This window comes from Pleurodeles waltl, chromosome 12 (genome assembly GCF_031143425.1).
Source record: "Pleurodeles waltl isolate 20211129_DDA chromosome 12, aPleWal1.hap1.20221129, whole genome shotgun sequence".
Taxonomy (NCBI): domain Eukaryota; kingdom Metazoa; phylum Chordata; class Amphibia; order Caudata; family Salamandridae; genus Pleurodeles; species Pleurodeles waltl.
In genome coordinates, this window is record NC_090451.1 from 161,824,361 (window position 1) to 161,842,812 (window position 18,452).

General features: G+C 42.7%; 1 protein-coding gene across 2 annotated transcripts in view; it reads left to right on the top strand.

The window, feature by feature from the left end:
• Positions 1 to 18,452, top strand: part of CDH13 (cadherin 13) — a 2,224,354-nt gene that overhangs the window by 1,607,662 nt on the left and 598,240 nt on the right. For both annotated transcript variants that reach the window (XM_069215815.1, XM_069215816.1), the window contains exon 8: positions 13,006 to 13,146. In XM_069215815.1, coding sequence (XP_069071916.1) covers positions 13,006 to 13,146 — 141 coding nt within the window. The remainder of the gene's footprint in view (positions 1 to 13,005; positions 13,147 to 18,452) is intronic.

Below are 18,452 nucleotides of genomic sequence, written 5' to 3' on the forward strand. Positions count from 1 at the left end.
TGCTAGGTGTAAAGTATTTGTACCAACACACACAGTAACTTTATGAAAACACCACAAAATGACACAACACCAGTTTAGAAAAATAGGAAATATTTATCTAAACAAAACAAGACCGAAACAACAAAAATCCCACATACACAAGTCAAGTTATGAATTTTTAAAGATTAAACTCAAAAATAGCGCTTAGAAACAAAAATGCTTCAATGAGATGTTAACACGGCGTCGTGACGGAGTCGTTCCCAACAAGCCGACACCAGCGGCGCCGGACACGGAGTCGTGTAGACCCCCAAGTACAGTACCTTTGTTGAAGAGTGAAAACAAGCCGATGCGCGAAGTCGGGGATCGCGGCGTCTGTGCAAAACGTTGAATCCACGCACTTTGAGCGGCGTCGGTCACGACATGGTGCGGCGACTTCCACGGAGTCGCGGACTTCAGCGGGGCTGCTGCGGCGTCGGGCCTGCGAAGAGTGTCGCGTTCCAGCGAAGGTCACGGCGTCAGGTGCAGGCGGCGTTACCGGATTCGGCAGCGGCGTCGGTCCGGAGTTGTCCGAAGTCGATTTCCACCAACTTTCCTTTCAAGGGCCCAGGGACTGGATAGGGCACCACTTGTCAGAGCAGGAGTCTCTCCAGAGACTCCAGGTGCTGGCAGAGAGAAGTCTTTGCTGTCCCTGAGACTTCAAACAACAGGAGGCAAGCTCTAATCAAGCCCTTGGAGATTTCTTCACAAGATGGAAGGCACACAAAGTCCAGTCTTTGCCCTCTTACTTGGGCAGAAGCAGCACTGCAGGAAAGCTCCACAAAGCACAGTCACAGGCAGGGCAGCACTTCTTCCTCAGCTATCAGCTCTTCTCCAGGCAGGGGTTCCTCTTGGTTCCAGAAGTGTTTTCTAAAGTCTGTAGATTTGGGTGCCCTTCTTATACCCATTTTAGTCTTTGAAGTCACCTTTCTTCAAAGGGGACTCACACCTTCTTGTGAAATCCTTCCTTGCCCAGGCAAGGCATCAGACACACAGCAGGGGGTTGGAGCCGGCATTGTTAGAGGCAGGCACAGTCCTTTCAGATGAGAGTGACCACTCCACCCCTCCCTCCTAGCAGAGATGGCTAATCAGGAAATGCAGGTTACACCCCAGCCCCCTTTGTGTCACTGTCTAGTGCGAGGTGACAAACAACCCAACTGTCAAACTGACCCAGACAGGGAATCCACAAACAAGGCAGAGTCACAAAATGGTTTAAGCAAGAAAATGCTCACTTTCTAAAAGTGGCATTTTCAAACGCACAATCTCAAAATCAACTTTACTAAAAGATGTATTTTTAAATTGTGAGTTCAGGGACCCCAAACTCCACATGTCCATCTACTCTCTAGGGGAATCTACGCTTTAATCATATTTAAAGGTAGCCCCCATATTATCCTATGAGAGAGACAGTCCTTGCAACAGTGAAAAACGAATTTAACAATATTTCACTGTCAGGACATATAAACCACATTACTATATGTCCTACCTTAACCATACACTGCACCCTGCCCTTGGGGCTACCTAGGGCCTACCTTAGGGGTGCATTTCATGTAAGAAAAGGGAAGGTTTAGGCCTGGCAAGTGGGTACACTTGCCAAGTCGAATTTACAGTGTAAAAATACACACACAGACACTGAAGTGGCAGGTGTGAGACATGATTGCAGGGTTACTTGTGTGGGTGGCACAACCAGTGCTGCAGGCCCACTAGTAACATTTGATTTACAGGCCCTGGGCACCTCTAGTGCACTTTACTAGGGACTTAACAGTAAAACAAATATGCCAATCATGGAGAACCAATTACGTACACATTTTAAACAGGAGCACTTGCACTTTAGCACTGGTTAGCAGTGGTAAAGTGTCCAGAGTAACAAAAACAATAAAATCAGAGTCCAGCACCCATCAACAACCTGGGGAACAGAGGCAAAAAGTTAAGGGAGACCACGTCAAGGATGAAAAGTCTAACACTGTGCATACAGGCTTCTGCAGTGGCAGGCCTGAGACATGTTTAAAGTGCTATTGTAGTGGGTGGCTTAATCAGTGCTGCACGCCTACTAGTAGCATTGACTTTTTAGGCCTTGGGCACACAGAGTGCACTTTACAAGGGGCTTACAAGTAAATTGAATATGCCAATTGTGGATAAGCCAATATCACCATGTTTTAGGGCACAAAGCACCTGCGCTTTAGGACTGGTTAGCACTAGTAAAGTGCACAGATTCCTAAAGCCAGCAAAAAGGAAGTCTAAAAAACAGCAGGTCAAACACACAAAGTTAGGGAAAACCAAGCCAAGGATGCCAGGTCTGACATATGCCATTTTTATTGTCTCTGTGTGAAGTTTACACATTAGAAATATGTTTAAAAAACTGACAGTACTCATGAGAAGCGCTTCAAATTGTCAGGCAGTGCAGAGTAATAACTCTAAAACAAATGTGGGGATTTGGATCCCTTCACTGGTTCACTTGCAGTAAGCTTTTAGAATTCTCTTTATACCATTAACATATGTGCTGCTACACAGATTATTTTTCATGTCAAGGTGGAATTCCTTTTAAATACAATTTAACATACTTACATTTGAAAATAATTGCAGAGTAATCCAGTACAAACCTTTTCATAAATAATATATAACTGAGACTGAGTTTTGTTGATAACTGACACCAATCAATACAAAAATACTTCTAAATTGTGTCAGACTGCTGGATAAAAATGATAGAAATATACCCTGCATAAGGCTTGTTCCTTTTTAGTATTCTGAAAGAATCAAACCGGCTATTGTTTGAGACATTTAGTTTTGTGAGTGTCTAATCTTTTGCCTCTAGATTATTATTGGCTGTTAGATCTGGCATCCTTGACATCATTTTCCCATAACAGTTTTCCTGCAGAGCTACTGTTTTTTGCTGACTTATTTTTTTTGCTGACCTTAGGACTCTGCACTCTTTACCACTGCTAACCAGTGCTCATGTGCTTGTGCTCACTGCTCAAAAGAAGGTAACATTGGCTGATACCCAATTGCCGCATTGAAGTTACTTACAAACCCCAATTAGAGGTTAATACATTTGCCAAGGGCCTATAAATTAAGTGCTACTGGTGAGTCTGCAGGACTGATTGTGCCACCCACTTAGGTCTCCCTTCAAACATGTCTCAGGACTGCGATTGCAGAGTCTGTGTGTGCAATTTTAAAGTGCCATTTTGACCTATCAAAGTAAACATTTTGCCAGGCCCAAACCATCCTTTTTTAATACATATGTCACACCTGAGGCAGGTCCTGGACAGCCCTGATGGCAAGGTACAGTGTATTAAAACATTTGGACATGAACGTTTAAGTTTTACATGTCCTGGTAGTGTAAAGCTTCTAAATGTGTTTTTCACTACTCCAAGGCCTACCTTTTCCATAGGATAACATTGGTTACCTTATTATTTAAGAAGCTGTAATGTTTAATTGGGAACAGATAGGTTGAGTTTGGTGCCGAAAGAAAGCTCTCTTTAATGGTAAATTTGGATTTTCAGTGACAATTCTAACCCTTTTGTGCCTGCAATCTGACCCTGGGTCAAATGACTAGGTACAGCTGACAGTGGGTCTTTGTGCTTTGCTCCCAAACAGTGAGACAAAGTGAAGATAGGTGTTGGCAGGATGGCCCACTCTGAGTTGGCGAGGAGCTATCACCTACTACACATGTATATCACAAAGGCTTTGTCTGAGCACTCTCACAGAGGGTTTGACACTGGTCATTTGTGACCCCAGACAAGCTGGGGCCAGTAAAGGGATGAAGGGTATGCCTGACAACTCAGGGGAGTGGAAACCTCTAGAGGCTTCCTCTACTACCAAATGAGCACCAGGTATAAATATTAGACACCTTGACCCAACTCTTCAGTACATTTTCCGACTTGTGGACTCTTCATCTCTAAATTCAGTACATCAGAGTGACTTCAAGAGCTAGTTGGCTGGCCTACTATTCAGAAGCCTCAGGAACATAACAAGCTTCCGATGACATGAAACCTAGCACCAGGGGCTCTGCCATCTGTGAGCCTTGTCCTCCCTGGTAGTGCTACACCAGTCCTGGACTCCTGGATGTGGGCCTGTAGGTGCTCTGGCAGCCCATGTGTGGATTTAGCAGAACCAACGCATCTCCTCCTCATATCATCTCCCAAGGAACTGAGGCATTGCCTCTGCTGGATGGACCTTCCCAATGCAAGGACTTCACATCGCCATTGCAGCACATTAGAACATCCTCTGCACCACAGACGTTCACACATGGACATCGCCTCAGTCCATCAGAACAGCCATTTCCTTGTCTGGTTCTCAGGTCGCCTCTGATTAGCAATGTATCCTCAACACGGGATACCGCATTTCTTCGCAACCATGATTAGGGTAGTGTTTAGTGGACCTCAGTTGATCCTTGAAGCTAGTCCACACTCCATTGCGATCCTCCTGAACTTGTGAGACTGTCCTGATTCAGCGTATCCAGATAACCACAGCTGGTTCTTTATGCTTTTTGGCGCTATTTTTACTTAAATCTTTGGACTTGCATATCTCCAGTTCTACTGATTGGATTTTTGTTGTTTGGGTCCTGGTTTATTTATTAAAATGTGCTCTCTTTTCTAGATTTGTGTGGGATTTGTTTGTTTTGTTTTTTCCACTTTATTACGGTTTAAGTGCTGAATAAATGTTTTATACGTTGCATCTAAACCAGACTGCTTTTGTGCCAAGCAACCACAGGGACATGAATAGATTAATTTTGAGTTTGCTTGTGACTTAATCCTTATAAGGATTGTGGCAACTTCTTGAGTAGGATTTCACCCCCTCAACCAGTACCTAACTTTGTACATCAGTAATCTGAGGTAAAGACATAAAATTTGGAAATGTATCCTATTTTTTCTGAATCATGTTCATCACACCCACCCCCGCAAACCACGCACGCAACCTTGGCATCATCCTGGACCCCTCCCTCTCCATGACACAACAAATCAATGCACTAACCTCCTCCTGCTTCCACACACTCCACACTCTAAAAAAAAAAAAAAAAAAAAAAATCCTTCAAATGGATTCCCCCAGAGACAAGGAAGACAGTCCCCCATGCACTCATCAGCAGCAGACTGGACTACGGCAATGCCCTCTACACCGGCACCACACTGAAACTCAAACGCAAACTCCAGAGAATCCAGAACACAGCTGCACGCCTCGTCCTTGGCCTCCCCCGCCACGAACGAATCTCACCACACCTCAAATCTCTTCACTGGCTCCCCATAGACAAGAGAATCACTTTCAAGATCCTCATCCACGCACACAAATACCTCCACAACACCGGCCCGACCTACCTCAACGAAAGAGTGAACTTCCACACTCCCACCCACAACCTCCGATCAGCCGACCTCGCACTAGCTACAGTCCCCTGCATCCATCGAACCACCACAGGAGGCAGGGCCTTCTCCTACCTTGCTCCCACAAACCTGAACTCCCTCTCCACCAACCGCCGCAAAACCAAAGACCTCCTACTCTTCAGAAAAAACCTCAAGACATGGCTGTTCGAACAGTGACCCCACCCACCCCGCCCCCCACTAGCGCATTGAGACCCTCACGGGTGAGTAGCGCGCTCTATACATTTTTTTGATTGATTGATTGACTGATTTGGATGAAGATTTCTACATTGGGACATAATTCTTTTTCAAGTGCAAAGCAGCCAAATGGGACAAAGCAAGAGAGTGCAAAATGTGCATATTCTGCTTTTGCATAAATATTTAAAATTTCAATGAAATTACGGAAAATAAGAATCCGTTGTTTCATGCTATATTTTAGTGCAAAATGTGTCCGCCCCTCAATGTTCTGAACAAGGATGTATTTATACAAAAGCATTGAGAACAACAGGTACTCCTGTTATGTTGTTTGCATGCACTTGTCCTAAATGTCTTACCATGTATGATGCTTGCTTTGCAAAGTAAATTATTTCCACGGACAATGAGTAATTACATTAAGTGGCATAAATGCAGGAATTTAACATAACAAGCGTAACGTAATTTATGATAGCATAATTTAAATTGCATTCATGCCTAGTTAAAACCAGATACTTTGCTCATTGAAGTTTCAACATGCATTGCTATGTTAGGCCCGAATACCAGGCTAATGCCTTTTACAAGAATTAAAAAGCTCAGATCAGGACAAAATGTTGCTTGAGAACATGTTTTGAATGGATAGCTATGCCTGCTTCACCCAGTACTCTGGAACCTACAAATGTGGAACTTTCATCCCATAAATTATGCAATAGTCCAGCAAAAAATCTTATGCAAAATTACCAAAATTACCTTTTAGTGTGGGCCCACTTCCTCTGGCTTAGCTCTACAGATTCTGTACTCTTCAAATCATTTGAAAGAGACTAATAACTGGTGCACAACACAAAACATCTCCACACCAGCAGACCAGTTAATTATGATTCTGTGAATAGTTAATCTGCCTTTGCTGGGTCTGGATCTGTTCCTTCTCAATTGTCTAGTGCTTCATTCTCTGAAATAGAAAGTTTACCCGCAGACAGCAAACTGACTTGCCTTCACCTAACAGGGTGCTTAATAAAAACACCCAGGTGAGCCCCCACAGGAAACTGTTTTTCCTTATTCTTCGATCAGGTCCACGAGAATAAGATTCAAGTCCATCTACAAACAGCTCTTCCCGTGTTCCTCTTGCAAGCAACTAGGACTCTATATAGTACATAAGCTAATCTTCCTTCTGCTTCTGTGTATTTCTGTAGTGTCAGTGAGCCCCGTAATAACTTGTCATTGGCAAATGACCCTAAAGAAAATGTTATTAATTTCCCTAATTTAATACTTTAATTTCCATTCCGTATCATAGTTCCTCCAATCGGAAAGCAAATTTTGGCACTCAGTGCCCGTCCTCTTCTGCAGCTAACTTCGAACCTGCCATTTTCAAAAAGAAGGACTGAGCTCTCTAGGGCCTCCTAGCTTCACCCTTTCACGAGAGTTCTCAGTCCACTTGAAACCCAGCTAAGTACATGGGGCAGCAACACTTCATTGTGTATTCTATAGCGAGCAAGAACCAGAATGTTTGTTGCAGACTCCTTCCTGCAGGGACCTCGGTGAAAATAAGATTCAGCAGTATCTGCGCTAGAAGTTCTTTAGCAGCTCATTATCCCTTGGGATTGTGTGTTATCATTTTAAAGCTCCAATCTGCCAGCTCACCAGGCAGAGCTATAAAAATGATTGGGCCTGTTATTCCTGCCCAGCCCAGGGTTTAAATACATTATTATTTCCCCGAGGGGGGCTCAGGTACAATGTTTTCAATATGTCATAACTATGTACGTAAAACAGACACCGAAAATGGACTGCAGGTTTGGTGACTTAAGGCCAAATTAGCTCTAAGATTCTAAATAAATATAACATTCTAATTTGGTAAGTGGTCTCCAGAAATATCTAGCTCCAAAGCATACATTGTATATGCTTTAAACCATTAGCTTGTTCCCTCTTTACATAAGCGACTCTGCCAAAACATGCAGGGTGGCCTGAAATTCTACTTGTTTAAGATGATATGCTAGCTTTCCCCAGTGTCAGCCTGTATCCTGGCAAAAAGTGCAGCATGGCCTGAAGAAATATGGTCTGCTGGGAGAATACACTGGCACACGTGTATTTGACTACTGAAAATAAATCAAAACTTCACAGGTCAAAATTAACAAAAAAACTCAGGTAAACACCTGTTGGCAGATAAAAACGCCTCCCAAATCTACTCACCTAGACACAGGCTGTGAGAAAATAAGTTAAGTTTAATCTTTCATTACTGAAAAAGTACAAATGGATTTGTCCTAGCTTCCACTTGAATTTCTGCTAGACTAAGCTTCCCTTTAAGGACTGGAGAAGCAACCCTCCTGATTGACTTTGAAGCCCAGTGGGGTGATCCTTAAGCAATTGTGACCTCCTCTTTAGACATCAGTGCCTCCACCTTAACAGAGACGATATGGTATCTTTGAAATAATCGTGAGGACAGGGGAGCCTGCAACCAACAAGAAGAGTTTGTGCCATGATCTTTGTGGATTACTTTTTGATAAATTGCTCAACGTGTGTAACCAAGTCCCCTAATTTGATAAAGTTAGACACTTTCCAGGATGTGCAAAATACATCTTTGTAGCATTGCTTACAAAACATTTGCTCTTGTGGCTCTTCCTCAGAAGAGGAAAAGGAGCAAGCAGTACCTATCAAGAAAAGTACCAGTCTGCCCTAGTAAAAAGTAGAGGTATGGGAAATTTGCGTAATTTACTTTTGTGTAGTTACGCAAAATTTCAGGAGAATTACACATAATTACTGAAATGCAAATCCCCTCACATAGCACCGTACTTTGCTGTACAGTGAGTCTTCATGTCAATTTTTTATATGACCACGTATTTCACACACAAAATAGAGTGAAAAACATAAATACCATGATCAACATTCACTCACATTCTGTCTGTTTGCCATGTTGCCACGAATAGCACGTAATTATGCAACATGGTGTCATAGCACAATGTTGGTAATTTGGCATAACCAGTGTAATGCACAATTTGTGGAACTACACAATTTATGCCAGCCTAATTTACATTTTGCCTGGGTCTACTGAAAAGTGCTTTTTTCAGTTCAAATGTCACCCAAGTCAAAAGAAGCCGGAAAATGAGAACTTGTGAAATTCAGCAAAGCATTGCAGCCATTAATGCTTACAGCTCCCCCCTTTAATCTTAAATCAGCTCTGTCTCCAGGAAATCTTCCAAATAGACAATTTCTCCCTTTTGTAGGTTTTGCCATTGTTTCCGTTCAATGTGAGGGTTCCCTCTCGCCAAAGACAGCGATGTAGAAATTTATACTAAACGTCCTGCTATCTTGTCCTGATGATCTAATTTTTGTTAAAATTAAGTGCAAGGGTACCTGACAATTGCTAATCTATTCACCTCGGCAACTGAATACACTCAAAAGTCAGCCTCATCTGAAGAACACGTTCTTCTAAGAATCACTGGCAGTGACTTAGTAGGTTTTTTGAAAGATTGTCCCCTTCTAGTTTGTTATTCATATAAATGCAACTTTTTTGCAGTTTAAGTGAAAAAATGTTTTTATTATCGATCTTTGCATCTGTACTTCCTTTTTTAAAAACCTAGTTGGATTATTAATTTTTATCTCTGTTAGAAGTGGCGTTTCTAGTTGGAAGAGGTATACCCCCTTCTCCAAGTAGGGACCACAATCCTAGTCAGGGTAAATCACACACAATCCAAATTATCCTGTGCACATCCTCTGGTAGCTTGGCAGTGAGCAGTCAGGCTTAACTTAGAAGGCAGTATTTAAAGTATTTGTGCAACAAATAGTACAGTAACACAGTGAAAACACCACAAAAATACACCAACAGGTTTACAAAAATAGATAATATTTATCTAAATCAAATAAGGTAAAAACAACAAAGATTCAAAAAGCACAAGTTGAAATTTCACTTTTGAAAGGTTTAACAGCCTTAATCCTTAGAAATAAACAATAGTCTCTGTTGTACACAGTACCTGGTATGCGTAAAAAATAATGATGCGCAGACATCGCAAAGGAGGAGATGTGTGGAAAAATAAGGTGTGCGTGAGATTTTCCGGTACGACACAAACGATGTGTTATTTCTTTCCACGCTGCAAGGGGCTTGCGTTGTTTTTTGGTGTGCAGTCTTGGTTCCTCACTGCAACCCAGGGAGCTTTTGATGCCCAGGGATGATGCAAGGAAAATCCTTGACACGCTGGAAGAAGGCACAGGCGCTGCGTCGATCCAGTGGGCGATGCATTGAATTTACCGTTGCAAGGCAGGTGCTGCATCAAATTTCCACTCTAGAAATCGGGTTGTCATTCCTGTCAGGGGTGCAGTGATTTCATGGCTTCAAAGCAGGCTTTGAATCATTTTCGGCAGGTGGTGTGTTGATTTTTGACGCACAGGGAGTTTCCTGAAGAGAATGTCTTTTTGGCCCTGAGACTTCAGAAATCAGGAGGCAAGCTCAATCCAAGCCCTTGGAGATCACATTTGGGGAAAGCAGAGTCCTTCTCAGCAAAGTTAGAGGGCAACAGGGCAGCAGTCCTTCACAGAAAAGAAGTCCAGATGAGTCCTTTGGGCAGCCAGGCAGTCCCTCTTGACAGGATGCAGGTGTAGATCCAGAAGTGTATTTTTTGTTGGAGTCAGAGACCCAGTTTATATACCCAAAAATGCCTTTGATGTGGGGGAGACTTCAAAGAAGTTTTGAAGTTGCTGGCGCGTAGAGATGCCACCCATATAAGTAGTCCCTTAACAATGTCTCAGGCCTGCCGTGGTCAGGCCTGTCTGTGCAGTTTCACTGCCACTTCAACTTTTAAAAGTACTTTCCAGGCCTTAAGCTCCCCTTTTTCTACATAGAAGTCAGCGCCTAAAGTAGGCCCTAGGTAAGACACACCCTCAACCCCATCTTCACAACAGGAACCTCCGTCACCTTCAGCCACATCTCATAACTTCCATGGACAGACAATCGCTGCATCCATTTCACTTTCAACACACCCACCATCCTCAGACCCCAATATCAACCATCTCGTAGAAGCTGGGCAAGAATCACCGACGACCAGCTCACCGCCACCATCGCCAACTCCACCCCCTTCATTGCACACGACGAAAACCCTAACACCGCAGTCTGCCACTTTAACAAATGGGTCACCGACTGTGCCAACACCATGCCCCACTCAAAAAGAACAGCAGCACCATGGCCAAGAAAACCAGCTGGTTCAACGCAGAACTCCAAGAATCAAGACACACGTGTCGACGCCTCGAGAAAATCTGGAGAAGTACCAAATCTACAGAAGCCCAAAGCAACCTCAGAGCCGCCACCACCGCACACCACCAACTAATCAGAAGCACCAAAAAGAAAGCAATACAAGAAAGAATCTCCTCACCTGCATACAACAGCAAGGAACTCTTCAGAATCATCAAGGAGTTCGCCCAACCCAAAAGCGAAACAATGGACATCCCGCACTCACAAGATCTCTGCAACAAACTCAAAACATACTTCCACCACAAAATCAAGACCATCTACAACTTCAAAGAGGACAACCGTGATTCAGAACCCCTCCACCGGAACCCTATGCCAACAAACCAATGATCACCCACCGGACCCCCGCACCACCGAAGATACACTGAACACCATACACTACGTGGCCCCCACGCACCCATGCCCTCACGACATCTTCAATGGAGCCACTGACACGATCGCCCCCAAGCTCCGCCTTACCATCAATTGTTCCCTAGCAGATGCCTTTTTCCCCGATGACTGGAAATATGCAGAGATCAAGCCTCTCCTCAAGAAACCCTCGGCGGACCCCACTGACCTCAAGAACTTCAGGCCCATCCCCCTGCTCCCATTTCCATCGAGAATGCCATCAACAGCCAACTCGCCACTTTCATCAAAAACCACAACATCCTCGACTATTCCCAATCTGGCTTCAGAAAAAAAAACACAGCACTGAAACAGCCCTCCTAGCCACAACAGACGACATCCGCTCCCTGCTGGACAAGGGAGAGACTGCAGCCCTCATCCTGCTTTACCTCTCGGCGGCCTTTGACACAGTCCCCCACCACAACCTGACACGCAGACTTCATGAAGGTTGGCATCATAGACAAAGCCCTCAACTGGAAACTCACCCGCAAACTAAAGAACATCGCCACTAGAGTGGTTCTCAACCTCCCTTGACACTGTCAAATCTCTCAGCACCTGCACTGGCTTCCCATAGAGAAAAGAATCACCTTCAAGATCCTCACCCACGCACACAAAGCCCTCCACGACACCGGACCAGCCTACCAGAACAGGCTACTTAATTTCCACGTACCACAAAGGACCCTACGCTCATCCCAGCTCTCTCTCGTTGAAGTACCCCACATCAGGAAAACAAGACCAGAGGGATGCTTTTTCTCCTACCTCGCCACCACAGCCTGGAATGCCGTACCACTCCACCTCAGACAGACTCGCCCCCACTCAACTTCATGAAGGAGCTGAAGACATGGCTATTTGAAGAACCCCCGCACTGATGGATGCTGCACGCTCTCCCCTCTCAGCACCTTGAGACCCTTGTGGGTGAGTAGTTGCCCTTAACAAACACTGATTGGCAGAATCAGTGCTGCAGGCCCACTAGCAGCATTTAATTTACAGGCCCTGGGCACATGTGCAGTTTACTCTGGACTTTTAAGTAAATCATATATGCCAATTGGGGATGAACCAATGTTACCATGTTTAAGAGAAAAAGCATATGCACTTTAGCACTGGTTAGCAGTAGTAAAGTGCACAGAGTCCAAAATCCAGCAAAAACAGTGTCCAAAAAGTGGAGGGAGGCAGGCAAAAGGTTGGGGGATGACCACCCTATGGCTGTCAGGTCTAACAATCTCCTAACTATATTTTGTTTTAATTATTGCCGAGTCACCTACCGTTTTCCTTTCTTGGAACAACTTTGTGCTTATCCGACATACCAAGTTCTGACCCAAAGGATAACTTTGGACTATTTTACCCCACCAGGTCATAGTAACCTTTTTTTGTAAGATTATTTTACCTCGCCAGGTCACTGTAACCTTGTTTTGTGGTATAACAGCCACAGCACACATGTTTGTGGCCTCTTTATTTTACAAGCTGTCAGGTTACTGTCTAACATTGCTTTAGTCTGGTGTTCTTCTTGGTATTCCAATAAATGCGTCCTGTAGTTCTGTGGCATGTTTTTTTTGTCAGAAATATTTCGAAAATATAGCTCATGTGTTTTACTATGTGGATTCAGTACACAGAACTTTAAAATGTGTAATCTGGCTCATTTATTTCAAAAACCTCTTTGTAACTACAGGGATCTTAATTCAAGTACATGCCCTAGTCTAAAGTAATCCAAGCAACAATCCCAAGGTTTGCGATTAAGGTGTTTGGTTTTTGAAGGCATGCATGACATATTTCTGATAGCTGTCATATTAATTTGAAATGAAGATTATAGGAACTGAGGTTTCACATTCTTCTTTCCTGCAGACCCTTTCTACACCTCAGTATGAATTGATCATTGAAGCAAAAGACATGTCCGGTAGCGATGTGGGATTAACTGGTACAGCTACAGCAACTATCGTCATCGATGATAAAAATGATTATGCACCAGAGTTTACCAAAAAGGAAGTAAGTATTTGTAAATTTATAAATCTCCAAAAGAGTCATGTTATGCCTTGGAACCTGTTAAAAAGTCAGTGTAATTGCCTCCATATGAAGAATAAATGTGGACAGTGTAACAATAATGAGTGGGCTCATTTGAATTTTTATATTGTTTCGTTTTGCAAGGTTATGTATAGATGCTGTGCATTAAATGAATTTTGCAGGTAGCAAGAGAATGTACATGATTCATCTTGGCGGAGTTATGTTGTATATTGGAGGAAAATAGACAATAGACGTTAACGGGGACCTAGGCGATAAAAGGTGGGACAGGATATTTTAGTCAATAGTTAATAGAGGCATGTAGCTCAAACTTAGATTCATCTATTCACGGGTGTTTATTTTGAACGCATTTAACTCTAATCAAAATAGCAATTATCTTTGAGAGATTCAAAGAGGTGCAGTAAATAAAGTACTCATCTCCATGTCATGGGAAGTATTATAGTCCAACTGTATTAGGAAGGTGATTTTAATCGAGTCAGTAGGATAACTGAAAAATGTGTTAATCTATCGCCTTCTCTGTATAATTATATACCTGATAACCCGACCTTAAACTTTGGACAGGAGCAGTGGATGCATCCTGTTTTGATGTTAGCAAAGACCCAGAGTCTCATAATTTGAAAACCAGAGAAGACTCTGTTTGTGATATCGATTTGAAACTGATAGTTAAGGTCAGATAAGCCAAACCTTAGAAAAATATTAAACGATTCAGACACTGCTTAATAAGTTATTGATAACTAATTTGCTGAATGGATGTTCTTTTGTGCCATGTTTCCAATTGTCATGCCTACTGAATCTGTTTGTCTGCATGTATATTTTTCATTTATCTTTTTCTAGCCACCTATATCAGGAAAAGTTTAGTATGACAGTTCAATGTGTCTGTATCATTAATGGTATTTGGTTGTTCTAGCCATTTTAGGGCTCCTAAAACTGGATTCAAGTAGTTTACCAGTCATGTCCTTAGAACTTCTCTGTCCAGAATTTGATGTTGACAACCAACAGTCACTTACAGTAACACAATGTCAAGTCAGTGATAACACAATTATAGGTATGCACTGCTGTACCCAGCTTTCCCTTATTGTGTGTATTTTGTCTTGAATTGTTTACTTTTATTGTCCTGGTACTGTAATTGTGCCAGATGTTGGTTTGCAGTAGGTGCCTCAAGTTACAGTAAAAAGATAATAATGTCTACAGTGGAAATAATAGAAATGAAACATGACTTTGTCATTCACAGATCACCTCTGCTGTCTTTATCAGGGCACAAGCAGATATTGAAAAGAAACCACCTGGGCCAGGTTAGATAGGCTTCCTATGTTCTGATTTTTTAGAGCTGAGCTGCTATTCTGTGTATTGTAAGCCTGTGCTATTTTGCCCTATTTATTTTCTTATCAGTGATGTTCTGGAGCATTACATTTTGACGATGAAAACAACGTGCAAACATTGGTTTTAGCTACCTGGAAACAGCGCGATAATATGGTGCCTGGTGCTGTAGATGCAATATTTGCTAGAAAACTCACTGGTGTGATTAATAATCCCTTCATAGATTGCTCTTACTTGCAGATGAAGGTACTTTTGGTTTTTGTATATTGTTGTTGTGTTCATACTCGCAGAAATCTTAAGGATGAGGAACATCAATATGCATGTTTGACTCGCACATTAACATCATTGACAATTTAGACTGTGATTGTGGAAAGATATTGATAAAATTATATAAAAAATGATTAAGCATCGTTTTAAGATAAGCACGGTTAAAAGCGAGAATTGGGTTCCAACTTCTCGCCAAACAGAACATGAGTTCTAGCTAGGCAGATCTGCTATGGGGAATTTTGGTGCAATAGGTGAGCTTTAATTATGGTGTCCTCCTCCAAGTTGTTCATGCAAAGCGTGCACTGTTCCGTCGGTAGCGTTGTTACACTTCTGTGGAACACGCTAGCTGCAGGAAATGAGTCCTTGAAGGCATGCATGAAAGAACATGTTTAATCATGAAATTGTCTCACTAAGCTGAGTACTCAGTGTTGATATTAATGTCTAACCTGAAGTCAATTAATTTGAATCACTACAGGGCCACTTCGGCTATTAATGCTTCCAAGATAAATAAATTGAGTATCAGGAGTTGGATAGTAATTACCCGTGGTACTTATCAGGCTGGACAACTTCATAACTGTGGCATTAATTGCTATGTAAACAAGCATTTGCAATGCAATGGGCCTCGCGTTTGCTCGAGTTACAGCTATTAGCACTGTAAACTACGAACTGGACATTTCTTATCACATAAACTGAAAATGAAAAGATAAAGTTTCACATAAGCGAGCCTACGGCTGCAAAGCAAACACACAAAAGGAAACACAAGTTAGCTTGCAGTGAAATGTATCCGCAAATCTGCAATTATCCATGTAACCGGCAAAAGTGCAATTATCTATGTAACAGGATCGATGTCATGCAAAGCCTGTGACTACTGCCCATTGAAATCGCGCTACCTACGAAACAAAGACAAAAAGTAGTCCAGAAACTATGCGGAAAACATGGAGCCTTGTATCTTTTCAATAGTAGGCCGGTGCACTCAAGGAGGGCTAAACACTGGAAAAGGCATGGCCTATGCATGCCTTTCACTAATCAAATCAAGCAAATTTTAAAAGGCAAGCCCATGAACCAACCAAAGTGATGGGCGTGGTTACGAGCTCCTAGAGAGATAACAGGGACAGAGAACTTTGCGCGATCAACCCTAAAAATAAGTTGTTAATGTGAGTACTGGCACAAAGATGGGAGCTTGGTAGACCGTCACTTAGCACAGTTTGTGCATTTAGTACAATTAAGCACACTCGTGCAATGACAGAGGGCAAACGAGGAAATGTTCAGAGGAATCAGTGCAAATCGTAAATTTCTTGACAAATAGTTGTTGCCATTTTTCTAATCGTTATAACATATAAAGATTAATTTATAAGGGGTTTGTAAAGGGGTAATCTGCTATGAGATTTTTTGAGAAAATGTAGTGGGAAAGTGTAACCGCATAGCCTGGTGGCTGCATGTACGAATGTGCATCAGGCATTAAGCAAACTGAACTATCGCCGTGGAATTAAAAGCTTCAGTTACACAGACCTCAAACCACAGAGCTACTTAGTGCTGCGATGTTTCCAGGCAGCAGATGCAAGACACGATGGTAGATGTTTAAACGTTTCCTCGATTTCTTCATTCGGTCTAGGACAACTTTAGGCCTGCAGTATCCAGACAGGCGGATAGATGATTCCCCTGTACATACTCTGTCGTACGAAAGGGCTAATGTGTCTCCGGTTTTATTGCTATTAGCTTCAAGGCATCTGTCAGTTAAAATATACATTCTAAAAAAAATAAAGCCTGCGTGTGTGATGCCGAGTACATATATACACAGACTTAAACTCATCCAGTAAAAGAACACTACATAATCTTAGTGCACCATGTAATATGCAAACAGGTGAAGGTTTCAAGCTTTCATCCCCTCCAGTCCACTCTAACTGAAGGGCACATCATGCATCCCCTTGCAGAATGTAAGGAGAGGTCCCGGCGTCTCCCAGATTGCACAAATATGTGTGGGTCTTTGGCTAGATAGGGCCCCCCTGAAGAAGGGGCCCCTTACGTAGCAGGGGTCTGCATTACTCCCCGCCATAGACACCTGGGGTACCTTTTGCTGGGTCTCGGTCTGCTAGGGATATTAAATTAACAGTGTTTCTTTTCAGTTTTTTCTGCTTGAGGAAGCAGAGTGACTTTCCAAGCGTTTGTTTTCTATTCCATGCCATTACACACATTCTGCCAAGCGTGCTATGGCATGGCCTAAGGGCTGAGGAGTCCCCGCTCCACAGCAAAGAACCCTTGGGCCAAGAGCCCGCACCCCCACCCCCCATGGGGGCCTCCGTTAAGTGCCTGACTGAAGTTTCAGGTTAAGAGAGCAAGCATTGCTTTGTCGTAAGAGTCTTATAGAGGCCTATGTGATGCTGTCTAGAACCTTAAGGGCATTCAATATTGTAGTGGAAACATTTTGGTTGACACCTTCAGTAAATTCTGACTTTTAATCCACCCACATTGCATGCTGTTACTTTTAGTTTTGCATTTTAGTTGTATAAGCAGGTGTTTCAAAACCTCGCTATGAAAAGTGCAGTTGAATAAAAAGTCATGTCGGGCATATTGTGCCAAGACGTTTCATTGGGTGACTTTGCAGGTAAGACAATAGCTTAGTACTGCAGGAGTACTGCTTTACATCATCATCTAGCAAATATGCAAAATAGTCGGTGCTCAAATATTATTAATCTAACTATTGGTGGAGCTATATTGGCCGGAGGAAAGTTGTTTAAATTAAGTTACTTATGTATCAGTTTGCTCTCAGGAGGGTATAATGAGCACTTTCAAACAGAATCAAAAGGCAGTATTAAAGGTCTCATGCAGGCCTTAATAGGCAATCTGTGGAGGTGAAGCCCCAGTCGGTGGCACCACCGGTGATTGCTTATGTAATCTATGCTTAGAAAGGCTCCTCATGTGTTAAACCTCTCCTGTCTACTCCAATTCTGCCCTCATTACCTGCCTCGAAGTATCCGAATGTCTATTTGATCCACCAGGCACAGTTGCACATTCTAGATCACGTGTTCATTTTACACACATGACAAGGGTTAATGTCTTATCTTAACTGCAGTGCCAACCTCACACCACAAAATCCAGCTAGACTTGTATTCACATTTTTCTGGAGGGCGCTATGACTGGCGTTCTCACATACGGTGCTTAATTCTAGTTGTTGGTTGTAGGTGGTGCCTATTGGCATGCATTTTTGTGGACCAGCACTTACTTTACATCACCAGACCTTGACCCACAGCAAACAATGAGAAAAACACGAAAAGGAGGAAAGGCAGTGGAAGAGACAGATAGAAAAAGAGTGACAAAGGGAAAATCCAGGCATTAAAAAGCACCTGTCAGAGTGAAATAAAGAGGCAGGGAATATATGACAATGGATGATAGCGGCATGAGGTATAACCAAGACTATCCTGTCTTGGTATTCAGTAATACCAATATTCGTGAGCACCAGCTGCAACCTTCTTATAAAACCTTTGGGCACCAACACTTACTATTTAACAAATTCAACACTGGTCTTGTGAGAGTAGATCGTCTTCCAAATGTTGGGTGGGATGTGTAGCTGTACACAGCACTCCATAGGTTAATCCCACCTCTCAGACAGTAATGACGGAACTGTATACAATAAATGGATAATGAAATCATGCTTCTCTCCCTAGGGATAGTCCAAATTCTTGATTTTCTTA